Source organism: Leptodactylus fuscus, chromosome 10 (genome assembly GCF_031893055.1).
Source record: "Leptodactylus fuscus isolate aLepFus1 chromosome 10, aLepFus1.hap2, whole genome shotgun sequence".
Classification (NCBI taxonomy): Eukaryota; Metazoa; Chordata; class Amphibia; order Anura; family Leptodactylidae; genus Leptodactylus; species Leptodactylus fuscus.
Window position 1 is genome coordinate 88,452,133 of NC_134274.1, and position 19,217 is coordinate 88,471,349.

The following is a 19,217-nucleotide window of genomic DNA, read 5'->3' on the forward strand; positions in this document are numbered from 1 at the left end:
GGCGGAGTCTAAGATCCGTCCACAGCAGTTTCCATTGTGGTCCGATCTCAGATGTAGCAGTGCTGACACAGCACTGCTACACGGAGAAGCGGCAGAGCTCAGCACGCACAGAGATGCAGCAGAGCTGAGTGTGCATGGTTCAAAGCACACTCAGCACTGCTACATCAGAGACTGCTACATCGGCCAGCACTTAGGGTTGAGCCGATCTTGACATTTAAGGATCGTTTTTAAAATCCAATTTCCGATCATTCGGAGATTGGATTTTAAAAATGATCCTATTCACTACACAGCATGTAGTCCAAAAATTGCTTCAATTTTTGGACCCCACGCTGTGTAGTGATTAACCCCCACACACACACACACCGGTGTCCGCTTACCTGCACAGCTGCAGCTCCCAGTTCTTCTTCGTCCAGAAATCGGATTTTAAAAACAATCTTGAAATTTCAAGATCAGCTCAACCTTAAATGCTGGCCAATGTAGCAGTGTACGATGTAGCAGTCCGATGCAGCAGAGCTGAGTGTCTAGCAGGTCCAGCTCTGCTGTATCGGACTGCTACATCGGACACTGTTACATCGGCCAGCACTGCTACATTGGGCCGTGCGCTCAGCTCGACTACTCCGGAGTAGTTGAGCTGAGCGCATGACCCGATGTAGCAGTGTCCGACGTAGCAGTCCGATACAGCAGAGCTGGGTGTGCAGCAGGATTCAGCACACACTCAGCTCTACTTCATCTCTGGTGTAGCAGTGCCAGCACTGCCAGCACTGCTACATCTCGGCATAGGAATGCATTGACCAGCGTTGATTGGCTGAATGCTATAGCATTCGGCCAATCAACGCTGGTTCTGTCGGTGGAGGCGGAGTCTAAGAGCGGTCCACAGCAGTCTCCATTCTGGTCCGATCTTAGACTCCGCCTCCTCACAGACCAGCCTCCGGTAGAAGCACTGTTGATTGGCTGAATGCTGTACTCTGTAGGGCATTCGGGGAATCAACGCTGGTCAATGCATTCCTATGGGAAAAAGTCAGGTCCTGCATATCACAAGCTGACAAGGATCCCGACATAATCCAGTGACTTGGGCTTGTTAGATGCCCCCAGACATGCTCCCCCTGCTGTCCCAGTTACATTGCAGAGGTGTTGGCATCATTTCCTGGGGTGTCATAGTGGACTTGGTGACTCCTGAGTGGAATGGTGGGATCCCCTGAAACGAAGCATCTTCTCCCATAGACTATAATGGGGTTCGAGATTTGTTCGAATAGTCCAATATTGAGCGGCTACTCCAAACGAATATCGAACATTTTACTGTTCGCTCATCTCTATTCAGAATGGTTTTGGATTGGTTGGAGGGAACTATAGTATGTGGCAGTAATCCTGCAAACCCTGGGAGAACGCACAGACTCCATAGACTCCTATATGCGAGGTTGATGATGGATTCGCTTATATGGGATGACATCATGGACAACCTGACTTATATTGACCATTGTTGAGATGACAATCCCATACAACGACCCATAATTTGGATATCCTATATATATTATAGTCACTAATGGTCCAGCCCAACAATGTCCGCTCCCTTCTAACCAGGTCACCAGGAATCTAATCTCTCCAGGGTTGGCCTGGTCCACCAGGGCAGCAGATGGTTGTCCAGGTTGTGATACACTAATGGATCCCTAATACAACAGAGCCCCAAAGATCCTTCAGAAGACAATCTAATTAGGAGCCATCTATGATATGTTCTGCATGGAGGGTGGCCTCCGAATCATTACCCCAATGGACCCAAGTGGCCTCGGCCCGACACTGACTCTCTCTGCTCAGCCATTACTGAAATTCCTCCTGAATATTTTGCTCTCTCCGTTCCGACCCTCCTCTCACATGGCTTTCTCTCTCATTGAAATCTTTAATCCCTGGCAGCAGGTTTATCCTCCTCATAACTCATCACAGACAGAAATACACAGCCTGACATATCCACCACCATATATTATTATACTCGGGGACCTTCACACAGCCACACAAGGTAGACCTTGATATCGATCCTGTATATCCATCCATGGCTTGAGGCACCGTGACCAAAAACGCAAGAAACGGAGAATGAAACCAACCGAATCGCAGACGAGAGATGGGAAACTGCACTAAAAGTCAGCGGAAGAAAACAAGCAAGGTATGAGCGGACGGGCCTGGAAGAGAAGGGGTTGGTGGTCGACCATGTGTAGGGGAGGAGGGGATTGTATATGTGGACAGTGCGGGTCTATACATGGAGATGGTGACACGTGTGCACAGTCACCTGGTCAAGAGACCTCCGATCTCATAATAGATGGGGTGTCAGAGGTGGGACGTTCTCACACGACGCGTCAATGGTGGGATAATAGCGCTACAATGTGACAATAACCGAATATTAGATCTTTGCTGCCGTTTTTAATTGACATTAGTATTAAGGCTACACAATAGTGTGATGGGCCCAAAGAAACTTCTGTAGACTACATGCTGGTGTAGCTATCAGGTAATGTAGGAGCTGGAGCGCCCAACCTGTTTGTGGCCAGCTTGGAGATGATGAGAACTTTGAAATTTTTTTGGGGGTTCACCGTTTACAAATTATACTGTGAGGTCTCTTCGGACCTCACAAGCCTAGAGATGGTGCAGCATACCCATACGCACCCTATCTGGCCTCCATCATGGTCTTCCAACCTCCTCTTTGGCTTCAGCGACCTCTGGTTGCCGCTGAGGTTCCTGATTGTTCCTGAGCCACTATGTGGGGGACACTGACATCACGATACTTTGACCAAAGGTCCTCCTAGTATATGTGAGTGATTCCCTGGGCCTCCGATTATACCGGGGTCCGGAGAGACACCATAGTACAATAATAGCACTTACGGGTCAGTTCTCGTGAGGTTGGCCCATCACTAGTAACCATTAGAGATGAGCGAGTAGTTAAATACTCAAAATTCGTTTCGAGTAGCCCCTCAATATTCAACTACTCGAATCGAATATCGAACCCTATTATAGTCTATGGGGGGAAAATGCTCGTTTCAGGGGTAGGCAACACTCGATCAAATTGAACTTACCAAGTCCACGAGTGAGGGTCGGGCTGGATTCTCCGAGAAGTCTTCTCCGTGCATCGTCCCCGCGGCGTCTTCCGGCATCGGGCCTGGGCAGAGCCGACTGCGCATGTGCGCACTACAAGAAGATGGCCGCTTACAGTCAAAGCGGCCATTTTCTTGTAGCACGGGCATGCGCAGTCGGCTCTGCCCAGGCCCGATGCCTGGCAGAGTGAATTCAGAGTCGGAAGACGCCGCGGGGACAAGACTTCTAAAGGTGGGAGAAGAACCAGCGTTGATTGGCCGACTGTATAGCATTTGGCCAATCAACGCTGGTTCGGCATCGAATTTTTCCATTCGAATAGCGAGTGGTACTCGATTGAGTACGAGTATTTCGATTACCTATTAGATCGAATACCTACTCGCTCATCTCTAGGACAGTCTATAAAGCTGCGGCTCGTGCGTTGCTCTATGTAACCCCGCTATGACCTGTTACCAGTTTTGGGGCCACTTCGTTTTCCAAAGATTCTTCCGAGAAATTGGTCGTAGAATAAAAGTTACCGCCTCTGGCCTGAAAATCAACTGATAAAACCGCCCCCCTGGACTAGTCTCTGCACCATGCACCGTATCTTACTACATAATGCCAGGGCATCTCTAGAATGCTCAAGTCCATCAGGCTCCCGGGCGAGTGGCCCCAAACCTCGTGACCTCTCCCCATTGGTCGCCGTCGTCTTGAGGACCAAGATGCCTCCAGTAAGTGATACAGTGATGTCCTCTGCTCTCTCTCTCCATCAGGATGGGAAACATTCCCACTTGCAGCTCGCTCCTCTTTCACCCTGCGAGATGGGGTCAGGGATTGTCGACAGCTGGCCACGGCCCCTGCAGAGCTTTGCGGCGCTGCAGAGCCTCGCCGGGACCGCCTGCATCTTTCTGCGGCACAGCATCGCTATCACCCAGATCGTATGTATTCATATTATGCAATAAGGGATTGTAATGTAAGGGAGAGACCACCAGAACCATGGATAGATCTATAACTGTAGTCACAATGCCGGCGCCCCCTGGTGTCATGTACTAGGCCTGGCGTTATGTAGTACCGATCCCTCAGGCACAATCTTATTGGAGCCTCCAGATATCATAGAACTGACCCCTTCTGTATGAACATCTTTAAAGGGGTCCTCGCCTGTAAACCAACCTGCATAGATGAGTAGATCACGGGATTGTTGTGTGCACCTGGGCGGTTCTAGCAGTCTCCTCCCCGGCTGGTTTTCTCTGCAGTGAGCTGGTGGGCGGAGCCTATCTGCCATCCACTGCGCACAGTAGGTAGAGGAGAATCTGCTCTCATTACAAACAGCCCCAGGTCCATGCAGGACATATACAGAGAAGTACTGACATGTACTAATGGAAGCCCCTGTTACGCTGTATAATGAACCCTAATCTGCCTCTACACAGTGTCATGTCCGCTTGTTGCCCCCAAACAATATATTGGGGTTCACTTACAGATTATGGCTCTGACCTGTCCCTTTAGTCCATTTCTGGCCTCCATTGAGCCCATATATACAGTGTGTAGGTAGTATACAGTAAATGCGCGCCCCTGACCCCTGGTGTCACTGGTAGGGTGCACATAGAGGCACATAGCTGGGGTTGTATTGGGTAGAGCAGACCCTATATCAGACTCCTATAGGGGGTCATAAGGACACGGGTTTGGGCACATGTGGTGGTTATATCATTGTAGATATTATAGACGGATATATAACAATATAGCAAATGACGCAGAAAAAATTTAAAGGATTTCGGAGAATAGAATAAGAGGAGGAAGGGGTTAAAATGGAAAAAAAAAAACGTCCATAACTCAGATGGTGAATCCCCCGATACTGGGGAGCGGCGGAGCAGGACATGGAGCAGGTGAGTCCTGGCCGGACTTAGTTACTCCCCCTGTAGGTGCGGCCATGAGGTGCAGACATGTTACTGGGCAGTCCTATGCGGGGACCATATGTGTATCCTACAGCGTCTATCATATAAGGGCTCTCCCATTCATGGCCTGAGCGGCCCCATTACAAATCCCTGTGTACGCCCCTGACTAGAAGTGCAGAGACCTCACCCCCGCCCAGAGTCTCCTCCACAATGTCCCTGCTGATTGGGGGACCCCCAGGTGTCTGGGGCAGGAAGCTCCTGTGGCCCCCCTATATGCTTAGGGCCCAGTCTGTGGCTCATTGTACAATAGATGTGTACACTCATAGAGGATCACTAACTAATACAGATTCCAGGGCTGATCATGAGATCGACTGTCCAGGACCTGAGTGTACGGGCGCCGGGGGATCAGTCATCTAGTAGACCCCCCTAGACATTGGGGCGGGTATAGGAGACATCTCTGGGGTAATAGCCGGACGTCACCTTGTGCTTAGACTATTAGTATAGAAAGAAAATCCAATAAATCCGAATATTCTCCATATAAACACTTGTCTTCTATTCCAGGACAGAGAGCTGAGACCAGAGGAGATCGAAGGTAAGACTGGAGAACGTGTATACACTATATACCCTCTATTATATCTGTATCCTCTATTATATACACTATATACCCTCTATTATATCTGTATCCTCTATTATATACACTATATACCCTCTATTATATCTGTATCCTCTATTATATACACTATATACCCTCTATTATATCTGTATCCTCTATTATATACACTATATACCCTCTATTATATCTGTATCCTCTATTATATACACTATATACCCTCTATTATATCTGTATCCTCTATTATATACACTATATACCCCCTATTATATCTGTATCCTCTATTATATACACTATATACCCCCTATTATATCTGTATCCTCTATTATATACACTATATACCCTCTATTATATCTGTATCCTCTATTATATACACTATATACCCCCTATTATATCTGTATCCTCTATTATATACACTATATACCCCCTATTATATCTGTATCCTCTATTATATACACTATATACCCTCTATTATATCTGTATCCTCTATTATATACACTATATACCCCCTATTATATCTGTATCCTCTATTATATACACTATATACCCCCTATTATATCTGTATCCTCTATTATATACACTATATACCCTCTATTATATCTGTATCCTCTATTATATACACTATATACCCTCTATTATATCTGTATCCTTTATTATATACATTATATACCCTCTATTATATACATTATATACCCTCTATTATATACAGTATATACCCTCTATTATATCTGTATCCTCTATTATATACATTATATACCCTCTATTATATACACTATATACCCTCTATTATATCTGTATCCTCTATTATATACACTATATACCCTCTATTATATACACTATATACCCTCTATTATATCTGTATCCTCTATTATATAAACTATATACCCTCTATTATATACACTATATACCCTCTATTATATAAACTATATACCCCCTATTATATACACTATATACCCTCTATTATATCTGTATCCTCTATTATATACACTATATACCCCCTATTATATCTGTATCCTCTATTATATACACTATATACCCTCTATTATATCTGTATCCTCTATTATATACACTATATACCCTCTATTATATCTGTATCCTCTATTATATACACTATATACCCTCTATTATATCTGTACCCTCTATTATATACACTATATACCCTCTATTATATCTGTATCCTCTATTATATACACTATATACCCTCTATTATATCTGTATCCTCTATTATATACACTATATACCCTCTATTATATCTGTATCCTCTATTATATACACTATATACCCTCTATTATATACACTATATACCCTCTATTATATACACTATATACCCTCTATTATATCTGTACCCTCTATTATATACACTATATACCCTCTATTATATCTGTATCCTCTATTATATACACTATATACCCTCTATTATATCTGTATCCTCTATTATATACACTATATACCCTCTATTATATCTGTATCCTCTATTATATACACTATATACCCTCTATTATATCTGTACCCTCTATTATATACACTATATACCCTCTATTATATCTGTATCCTCTATTATATACACTATATACCCTCTATTATATCTGTATCCTCTATTATATACACTATATACCCTCTATTATATCTGTATCCTCTATTATATACACTATATACCCTCTATTATATACACTATATACCCTCTATTATATACACTATATACCCTCTATTATATCTGTATCCTCTATTATATACACTATATACCCTCTATTATATACACTATATACCCTCTATTATATACACTATATACCCTCTATTATATCTGTATCCGCTATTATATACACTATATACCCCCTATTATATCTGTATCCTCTATTATATACACTATATACCCTCTATTATATACACTATATACCCTCTATTATATCTGTATCCGCTATTATATACACTATATACCCTCTATTATATACACTATATACCCTCTATTATATCTGTATCCGCTATTATATACACTATATACCCTCTATTATATCTGTATCCTCTGTTATATACATTATATACCCTCTATTATATACACTATATACCCTCTATTATATACACTATATACCCTCTATTATATACACTATATACCCTCTATTATATCTGTATCCTCTATTATATACACTATATACCCTCTATTATATACACTATATACCCTCTATTATATCTGTATCCGCTATTATATACACTATATACCCTCTATTATATCTGTATCCTCTATTATATACACTATATACCCTCTATTATATACACTATATACCCTCTATTATATACACTATATACCCTCTATTATATCTGTATCCTCTATTATATACACTATATACCCTCTATTATATACACTGTATACCCTCTATTATATCTGTATCCTCTATTATATACACTATATACCCTCTATTATATACACTATATACCCTCTATTATATACACTATATACCCCCTATTATATCTGTATCCTCTATTATATACACTGTATACCCTCTATTATATCTGTATCCTCTATTATATACACTATATACCCTCTATTATATACACTGTATACCCTCTATTATATCTGTATCCTCTATTATATACACTATATACCCTCTATTATATCTGTATCCTCTATTATATACACTATATACCCTCTATTATATACACTGTATACCCTCTATTATATCTGTATCCTCTATTATATACACTATATACCCTCTATTATATACACTATATACCCTCTATTATATACACTATATACCCCCTATTATATCTGTATCCTCTATTATATACACTATATACCCTCTATTATATCTGTATCCTCTATTATATACACTGTATACCCTCTATTATATCTGTATCCTCTATTATATACACTATATACCCTCTATTATATCTGTATCCTCTATTATATACACTATATACCCTCTATTATATACACTATATACCCTCTATTATATCTGTATCCGCTATTATATACACTATATACCCCCTATTATATCTGTATCCTCTATTATATACATTATATACCCTCTATTATATACACTATATACCCCCTATTATATCTGTATCCTCTATTATATACACTATATACCCTCTATTATATCTGTATCCGCTATTATATACACTATATACCCTCTATTATATCTGTATCCGCTATTATATACACTATATACCCTCTATTATATACACTATATACCCTCTATTATATCTGTATCCGCTATTATATACACTATATACCCTCTATTATATCTGTATCCGCTATTATATACACTATATACCCCCTATTATATCTGTATCCTCTATTATATACACTGTATACCCTCTATTATATACACTATATACCCTCTATTATATCTGTATCCTCTATTATATACACTATATACCCTCTATTATATACACTATATACCCTCTATTATATCTGTATCCTCTATTATATACACTATATACCCTCTATTATATCTGTACCCTCTATTATATACACTATATACCCTCTATTATATCTGTATCCTCTATTATATACACTATATACCCCCTATTATATCTGTATCCTCTATTATATACACTATCTACCCCCTATTATATCTGTACCCTCTATTATATACACTATATACCCCCTATTATATACACTATATACCTTCTATTATATACACTATATACCCTCTATTATATACACTATATACCCTCTATTATATCTGTATCCTCTATTATATACACTATATACCCCCTATTATATCTGTACCCTCTATTATATACACTATATACCCTCTATTATATACACTATATACCCCCTATTATATCTGTACCCTCTATTATATACACTATATACCCTCTATTATATACACTATATACCCCCTATTATATCTGTACCCTCTATTATATACACTATATACCCCCTATTATATACACTATATACCTTCTATTATATACACTATATACCCTCTATTATATACACTATATACCCCCTATTATATCTGTACCCTCTATTATATACACTATATACCCCCTATTATATCTGTATCCTTTATTATATACACTATATACCCTCTATTATATCTGTATCCTCTATTATATACACTATATACCCTCTATTATATCTGTATCCTTTATTATATACACTATATACCCCCTATTATATCTGTATCCTTTATTATATACACTATATACCCCCTATTATATCTGTATCCTTTATTATATACACTATATACCCTCTATTATATCTGTATCCTCTATTATATACACTATATACCCCCTATTATATACACTATATACCCTCTATTATATCTGTATCCTCTATTATATACACTATATACCCCCTATTATATACACTATATACCCTCTATTATATCTGTATCCTCTATTATATACACTATATACCCTCTATTATATCTGTACTCTCTATTATATACATTATATACCCTCTATTATATACACTATATACCCCCTATTATATCTGTACTCTCTATTATATACATTATATACCCTCTATTATATACACTATATACCCTCTATTATATCTGTATCCGCTATTATATACACTATATACCCCCTATTATATCTGTATCCTCTATTATATACACTATATACCCTCTATTATATCTGTACCCTCTATTATATACATTATATACCTTCTATTATATCTGTATCCTCTATTATATACACTATATACCCCCTATTATATCTGTACCCTCTATTATATACACTATATACCCTCTATTATATACACTATATACCTTCTATTATATCTGTATCCGCTATTATATACACTATATACCCCCTATTATATCTGTATCCTTTATTATATACATTATATACCCTCTATTATATACATTATATACCCTCTATTATATCTGTATCCTCTATTATATACACTATATACCCCCTATTATATCTGTATCCTCTATTATATACACTATATACCCCCTATTATATCTGTATCCTCTATTATATACACTATATACCCCCTATTATATCTGTATCCTCTATTATATACACTATATACCCTCTATTATATCTGTATCCTCTATTATGTACATTATATACCCTCTATTATATACACTATATACCCTCTATTATATCTGTATCCTCTATTATATACACTATATACCCTCTATTATATCTGTATCCTCTATTATATACACTATATACCCTCTATTATATCTGTATCCTCTATTATATACATTATATACCCTCTATTATATCTGTATCCTCTATTATATACATTATATACCCTCTATTATATACACTATATACCCTCTATTATATCTGTATCCTCTATTATATACATTATATACCCCCTATTATATCTGTATCCTCTATTATATACACTATATACCCCCTATTATATCTGTATCCTCTATTATATACACTATATACCCCCTATTATATCTGTATCCTTTATTATATACATTATATACCCTCTATTATATACATTATATACCCTCTATTATATACAGTATATACCCTCTATTATATCTGTATCCTCTATTATATACATTATATACCCTCTATTATATACACTATATACCCTCTATTATATCTGTATCCTCTATTATATACACTATATACCCCCTATTATATACACTATATACCCCCTATTATATCTGTATCCTCTATTATATACACTATATACCCTCTATTATATCTGTATCCTCTATTATATACATTATATACCCTCTATTATATCTGTATCCTCTATTATATACATTATATACCCTCTATTATATCTGTATCCTCTATTATATACACTATATACCCCCTATTATATCTGTATCCTCTATTATATACATTATATACCCTCTATTATATCTGTATCCTCTATTATATACACTATATACCCCCTATTATATCTGTATCTGCTATTATATCTGTATCCAAATCAAATCAAATCAAACAAGCTTTATTGGCACGTCCGAATAGATATTTGGCATTGCCAAAGCTAGTATAGTGGGGTGGGGCGGGTGGTTTGGGGTATAACAGTCCGTGGAGTCTCATCTTCCTCTTAGTTGGTGACCGCTATATGGGGGGGTTGGAGGTGGGGCGGGTGTATTGGGATAAATATAACAGTCCGTGGAGTCTCATCTTCCTCTTAGTTGGTGACCGCTATATGGGGGGGTTGGAGGTGGGGCGGGTGTATTGGGATAAATATAACAGTCCGTGGAGTCTCATCTTCCTCTTAGTTGGTGACTGCTATATGGGGAGGTGGGGTTGGGGGTGGGTGGGGCGGGTGTATTAGGATAAATATAACAGTCCATGGAGTCTCATCTTCCTCTGGTTTGGTGACAGCTGGACACGTATTGGGCAGCGATCTCCACAGTGGCCTCTTCTTCTCCCAGTAGGATGTAGAGTTTCCTCTTCTCCCAGTCTGGGATGTGGGCAGAGAGTCTTTGGTAGTAGACGGCCCTCATAGCTGAGTATTTGGTGCAGTGTAGCAGGAAGTGGGTCTGGTCTTCTAGGGCCCCCTGGTCACAGTGCTGGCACAGTCTGTTCTCCCGTGGCTTGTACGTCTGTCTGTATCGCCCCGTCTCTATCTCTAGGTTGTGGGCGCTCAGTCTGTACCGGCTCAGGGTCTGTCTGTGCTTGGGGTGGCGTATTCTCTCCAGGTAGGTGGCCATGGTGTAGTCCCTTTGTAGGGATTGGTACACATTGGTGAGTTTCTTGGAGTTATTTATTTCGTTTCTCCATTCTTCAATGTACCGCTCTCTGTTTGCCTCTGTGGTCGCCTTTATTTCGGCCTTGGTTATCATCTGTTGGTGTTTTTGGTTTGGTGGTTGGCTGCTGTTTGGTTGGTGAGTGTCTGGTTTGCTCCGGTGGCTTAGCCATGCTTGGTGGTGGTAGGAGTCGCTCCCCTGGATGTGTGCCTGGAAAGCTAGCGCCCTCTTCTGTATGGTGAGCCATAGGGGGAGTCTGCCTAGCTCTGCCCTGCAGGCCATGTTGGTGGTGTTGCGATGGACATGTAGCAGGTATTTGCAGAACTCCAGGTGGAAGTTCTCTGTTGGGCTGGAATCCCACCTTGACTGGTCTGGGTAGGTGGCTGGGCCCCAAACCTCACTGCCATAGAGAAGGATCGGGGAGATGACAGCGTCAAATATCTTCATCCAGACCCTCACCGGTGGTTTGAGGTGGTACAGTTGTCTTCTGATGGCGTAGAAGGTTCTGCAGGCTTTTGCTTTCAGGGTTTCTATTGCTGCTTTGAAGCTTCCTGATTGGCTGAGCTCCAGCCCCAGGTAGGTGTAGCTGTTGGTTTTCTCCAGTGTGGAGCCGTTCAGTGTGAATTGTGAGGTGGTGGAGGCTTTATTGTGGCCCTTCTTCTGGAATACCATGATTTTGGTCTTCTTCTGGTTGATGGGTAGGGCCCATGTGGTGCTGAATTTTTCCAGCACTGACAGGCTTTCTTGGAGGTCTTTCTCGGTGGGGGCCAGGAGTAGGAGGTCATCGGCGTATAGCAGGAACTTCACCTCTCGATTGTTCAGGGTGAGGCCTGGGGTTGGTGAGGCCTCCAGGGCTGTAGCCAGTTCATTGATATAGATGTTGAAGAGCGTTGGGCTCAGGCTACAGCCTTGTCTGACCCCTCGGGCCTGTTGGAAGTATGCGGTCCTTTTCCCATTCACCTTCACACTGCACTGGTTTCCGGTGTAGGAGCTCTTGATGACGTCGTACGTTCTTCCTCCTATTCCGCTCTCTAGGAGTTTTAGAAGTAGGCCTGGGTGCCATACTGAGTCGAACGTAAACATCAGGGACGTCACAGCATTGGCTATAGATGGACGACACAACTACAGTGGATATGTTCCAGAATATTCTCCTTTACATTTCGCCATATGTTGTAGTCTGATGAAATGCTCCGCCATCTTGTGGTACTGATAACAACTTCTTATCTCCTCAGAGCTCAGAGAAGCCTTTAAGGAGTTTGACCGTGACAAGGATGGATTCATTGGATACAAGGAGTTGGGCGAGTGCATGAGAACCATGGGATATATGCCTACAGAAATGGAGCTCATCGAACTCTCCCAAAAAATCAGTTAGTGTCCATACAATGTGTGCAAAAGTCGGATTCCCCTTTGTATAATGTTTTGTGAATAGATCAGAAGTACAATTTATATGCTAGATGGGTAAAAGGGGGGGGGGAGGGAGATGTAGCTGCAGTGTTTCTGAGAAGAAGTGGAGACATCTGATTGGTCGGAGCACACAGCACAGCTCTGACATCATACCAGGTAGAACCCGCCCACTCACAATGATGCTGAGATTGTAAACCTACTATATATGGGAATTCTTCAGGGTCTTCTGTGAAGTGTCGTCCCCTACGGCCTGAATGGCTACGGCTACGGCCTGAATGGCTACGGCCCTTCCTATATACTCACTAATTCTTCTCCAGGTTCCCACCACTCCACGATGACATATCCACCATCAGCATGTCAGCACATATCCATGCCAGGCATTTGATATTGATGATTCCTTAGGATAGGTCATCCGTGTCAGATGGGTGGGTGGTCTGTACCCTGCGCCCGCCCCCGGCACTTCTCAGCAGCCATTATTACTATCAGTTACAGTACGGGATATGATAACCCCATAGAAGAAGACTAGCGTACATGTGGTACTTTATTACCCCTATCTTTGCACTGAATGTTCCTTTTGCCCTCAGCAGGGGGTAAAGTGGACTTTGAAGACTTTGTAGAGCTGATGGGACCAAAACTTCTTGCAGAGACGGCAGACATGATCGGTGTGAAGGAGCTGAGAGACGCTTTTAAAGAGGTATTACATAGGAATCTCCGAGTACCACGGGGTGTCTGAGGATGGATGGGTCTCTAGAAGGCCGGGGCTACGTCATAATCTAGCCTGGCACTCCCACCAAGCGACTAAAGATTGCCATGTGGCCCTGAGACTCCTTCACTAATGTAAGTGCCTGGATTTGCATTGTGACCGCAACTTCAAGTCACCCAAAAAGTCAGTCACAACCTCCTTGAGATCGCAATGGAAATCCATTCAATTATATTACTGAAGGTATCGTAGGGCGACAGTCATGGTCAAAAGTGCCATGTAGCCCAGCCTTAGGGTGAGTTCAATCTGGCACGTATAACGTGGCGTATACGCCCCTAACTCCCATTGAAATGAATGGGGATGTTTTTGCGAGCGCAATCTGCTGACACGTGTATACGTGCCAGATTGCGCTCCACTTTCCTCCGCGTGAACTCACCCTTGGATAGTGAAAGCCAATACACATGGACTGCACATACGGGCATGCACTATTCCCTCTAAGTGGCGCAGTTTGGGAATTCAAGAGTTAAATATTCTCCGCTGACAGTAACGCTATAAGACTGTATTCACATGGTGTTGTTGAGGTGCTGAAAACCTAATCAAAACTGAAAGAAAAAAACATCAAAAACTTTGTAAAGCACGATGTGATCGTCCAGTTTTGATGCGATTTTAATTAGGGTTGAGCCGATCTTCAGATTTCAAAATCTGATTTCCAATCATTTTCCAGCCGATCCCGAGCGTGAAATTTGCTCGATCGTCGATCGGGATCCGATCTTTTCCAATCCCAATCTCATCTTCTATCGAGAGTTGCTCTCTGTTTGGAGCTGCTGTTGCCAAAACGTGGCAGTGGTTCAGACTAGAGATGTGCAGGTCCCTTAAAGGGATTCTACCATTATGGATAAGACGTCTTACCATCATCTCTTACCTTTAGACGTGGTCTCCGCCGCACCGTTCCTCAGAAATACCGTTTTTTACCGGTATGCGAATGAGTTCTCTGGCAGCGATGAGGGCGTCCCCACCGCTGTCCAAGAATTGTCTCCAGCACTGCCTCCTTCTTCGTCCGCAGCGCATCCTCAATGTCTTCTTCCAGCACAGGTTCGTAACTTCTAGCAGAGCAGAGCAGACTGCGCAGGCGCTCAGGCGACGGGAAAATGGCCGGAACAATACTGTGCAAGCGGCCATTTTCCTGTGACCTGTGCGCCTGCGCAGTCTGCTCTGCTAGAAGTTATGAGCCTGCACCGGAAGACATTGAAGATGAGGTGGCGCTTGGAGACACTTCTCTGGCAGTGGTGGGGACGCCCTCATTGCTGTTTGAGCGTTGAGGCCCGCCCCCATCGCTGCGAGAGAACTCATTTGCATACTGGTAAAAATTGGTATTTCTGAGGAACGGTGCAGCGGAGACCACGTCTAAAGGTAAGAGACGAATAGACTTTCTAAAGGCTACTCCGACGTCTTATCCACAAAAAGAAACGCTTTTAATGGTAGAATCCCTTTAAAATAGGTTTCAGGTTTGGAGCCAAGAATCAGAAGAAGAAGCCTATGGCAGACTAAATACCACAGGCGGCACACGGATGTATTCTAGGTGTAGTTTGCGGAACAGTTCCAGGTTTTCTTTCCTACCGTATGTCGGCCATGTTTTGGCGGACATACGCCACTGATGCTGAAGACACACTACTGACACACTGTCCAAGTGTTGACCGCAAAATACACAAGGTCGTCTGCACCTGGCCTTATTGGTTGACTCTCTGGCGGAGGTAAATCTATCTACTTCCTCGGAACGGGGCAACTCTTTTGTTATAATATCATTTCATGAGCATGGTAATGGGATCTTGTATTTGGCCGTCATAAAATCTGTCTCAAAGGTCCAAGTTGTATTTGATTTTTTGACTCTTTACGGTAAATGCGATGGTCTAACGTCATGTTTCTGTACCGCTATCCCTTGTGACCCAACTGCTGACACTTTTTTACCAAAACCAGTTTGACTCGAACGGCGATGGAAGGATCAGCACCCGAGAACTGCGGGAGGCCATGAAGAAACTCCTTGGCCAACAACTCGGCCCTCGTGAAGTGGATGAAATCCTGAGAGATGTGGATGTGAATGGGGATGGACTTGTAGATTTTGAAGGTAAGAAGATCCGTCGGTTTGTTGGCAGACTGTCAGAAGAAAGATGATTATCAGATACTTGCGGTACAACCTTGTCAACCACCACATTTGACTTGTTATAGCCAAAGCTCATAGTCCTTGGTTTTGAGAAGGGTAAAAGTTTTGGTCCTAGAATAAAATAGATTGAGATGAGTGAACTTCCCAAAATTTGTCACTTGAAATGTCCATCGGTTTCAATTTGGTCCGAGTCAAGAGTGCCCCTATTGAAATCAGGGGTCAACTGTAACCTGCAGCGCCTCCGCAGGGGAGATTAAGCATTACATATCAGGGCCAAGAGATGAGGATCCTACACACCTTTCCTCACTTATTTTGGGCCGCGTCGCGGTGTCCAGCGCACTCTCTCGGTCTCCTCAGCTGGAGTCACCGCTGAGGCCGATGATTGAGCCTCAACGGTGACATCGGCAAGCTAAGCACCAAAACAAATCCTTAACTTTTCGGTTTTGTTAAAAACTGAACAATTTAGGATATTCGGGTCCAACCCAAGTTGTGCCGAAGCAGCTTGCCCATATCCAGTGATGCCTTATGTCTGGATCTTATTTGGCCGCTAGTGGCGCTATTCTCAGAAGTCCCATGGAAGTGAATGAGAAGAGTTGTGAGATGGGGGGTGGGGGACCCTTAGTCTTGAGACAGGTGCCGGTTCCAGAGGTGGGACCCACATCAATTCGGCATTTATGGAATGTACTGCTGATCTGCCATAAGGGTCGGGTCACATGACAGAATTTGTAGAGATCTATAAGGTGGTCTTCTGAATCATCGATAGTGCGGTATCCGAGCAGGGCCCTAATAAAAAGAAGCCTCGTTATTTCCACTTTTGAGGTTTTTCTCCTTCCGTTTGTTTTAATCTCCTCTTCTTGTGTTTTGCAGAGTTTGTGCGTATGATGTCTCGCTAAGAAGCCGGAGTGACCTCTGGAGTAGTCCTATAGAAGAGCTTGTGTGTGTGTGTGTGTGTGAGCTTCCGTATACCAAATAAATGTATATTACTGTATGGATGCCGCGTGCCTTATTACCAGAGCCATGGGATGGCGCTATCATGACAGGAGATACTGTATCATACAATGTATAACCCGTCAGATGCAGCAACATTCCACAGATCTGTCGGCGTCTCAAGGGGGTCAGCTCTTTTTTTGGGAGCCTCCCAAACGTTCCAAGAGAGCTGGCGACTCTGCAATATACAATATACAGGGGTAGGAAACCTTTTTTGTTCAGCGTGCCGATTTTAATTAAAAAAAACACAGATGAGGTCCTCGGAGTGCTGTTCAAGCATGGTAAGTCTGACAACCACTAAACTAAAGTCATATACCACAAACCATAACATAGAAGTGCTGCCACCAGGTGCTTCAGGACACGTGTGTTACTGCTATTTCCCAGGACGCTCCTAGAAGGGGCTCCGAAATCATCCTTGGCCACCCCTTCATATTCTCTATACCATACATGGCGCCGGTGTTACTAGGTGCAATGGAACGTGACTTGGGGCGTCATCCAACCACAGGTTGGCCGTGCACGATAGGGGCAGTTAAAGGTCCGATAATGCACAGCACACCACGTTATACACTGGATAGTGGCCACGCTGCACTACTGCAACAACAGTGAATGGCAGCGGCACTAGCACAGACTACGACATGACAACAAGACATGCTGCAGGCACGGGATATGGGTCATCTAGTTTACTCGTTATGATCCCACTTTCTATTAAAGGGGTTTTCCACAAGGTTAACACATCCCCTTATCCACACCATAGTTGATAAGTGTTTGTCCGCCGGGGGTCTCACATGTATAGTCTATGGCAGGGGTGCCCAATACGTCGAGGAAGTATGGGTTGATTGCGTGACGCAGCCAGAAGCGTTCATTGCAGGTGCGGTCTGCTGTGTGGGCGGGGCCTGGACTGCAGCCCCGCCTAGTTTCCGTGTCAGACTGGAGAGTGGGGAGTGTGTCATCCCCTGGAGCTGCTGCTTCTGTCCCGTGTGTCTTCCTTCCACTCCGCCGCCGAGACACGGCAGCAGATCCGGGGGATGACGCGCTCCCCGCTCTCCAGGTGGCCGTGGGCAGGAGCCTTCCAGGCTGGGGGTCTGTGCTGCGGGCAGCGGCATTACTGGTAGTGGCTCTGTGCTGGGAGCCCGGGCAGTGCCATGTGAGCTCTGAGCCAATCAGAACATCTGCATCAGAGCAGGTCTTGCCCTTTAGACTTGTTAAGCCCCGCCCAGTCTTGTTAGACTTGTGGGCCCCGCCCACACAGCAGACCCAAGCTCCGCCCACGCAGTAGATCATTTTGACTTGGCCAATTTATAAGTAGCTCAAGCCCTGGTCTATGGGAATCCGAGTGCAGGCGCTCCTCTGTACAGAGTGGCTCAGTGCACGGGTGACCTGTCGCTCCATTCACACACAGGAACCTAAGTCTTGTGATCGGCAGGTGTCCCACTGGTTGGATTCTCAATAAGGGGGAAGAACTTGGAACTGATTTTGTCTCCTGTCTCTTCTCAAAGGCAGATGTGTCTTTTTCCAGCGTTCTGCTTGATTTTGTTGCGGTTTCTAAAGCTGAATACCTTTTCTTTAAATGTAGCACACTGCCCGTTATACTTAAAGGGGTTTTCTGGGTAAAAAAAAAAAAGGTCTGTAGGTGCTATTAATGAGTTAATTAGTGAACCCATATACCTTTAGCAGTGTTTGGAGAGATTTCTGAGTCTCTGGGAGCCTCTGGCATCCTCTGCATTTGTTTACAAGGTTCAGCTTCCTGTTCTTTTATCCTACAACTACCATGATGCCTTGTTCA

At 42.7% G+C, this 19,217-nt stretch overlaps 1 protein-coding gene across 2 annotated transcripts; it reads left to right on the plus strand.

Annotated features, from left to right (window-relative positions):
* Positions 1-1,914: 1,914 nt before the first annotated feature.
* Positions 1,915-17,439, plus strand: CABP2 (calcium binding protein 2). Of its 2 annotated transcripts, none has more exons than XM_075258510.1 (7): positions 1,915-2,152; positions 3,822-3,986; positions 5,499-5,529; positions 13,418-13,552; positions 14,174-14,283; positions 16,264-16,411; positions 17,315-17,439. In XM_075258510.1, the coding sequence occupies exons 1-7, from the start codon at positions 2,111-2,113 to the stop codon at positions 17,338-17,340; spliced, it is 657 nt and encodes a 218-aa protein (XP_075114611.1). In that variant the 5' UTR covers positions 1,915-2,110; the 3' UTR covers positions 17,341-17,439. The 2 variants fall into 2 exon arrangements, with proteins under 2 accessions (XP_075114611.1, XP_075114612.1); XM_075258511.1 differs by having other exon boundaries at positions 14,177-14,283.
* The last annotated feature ends 1,778 nt before the right edge of the window (positions 17,440-19,217 follow it).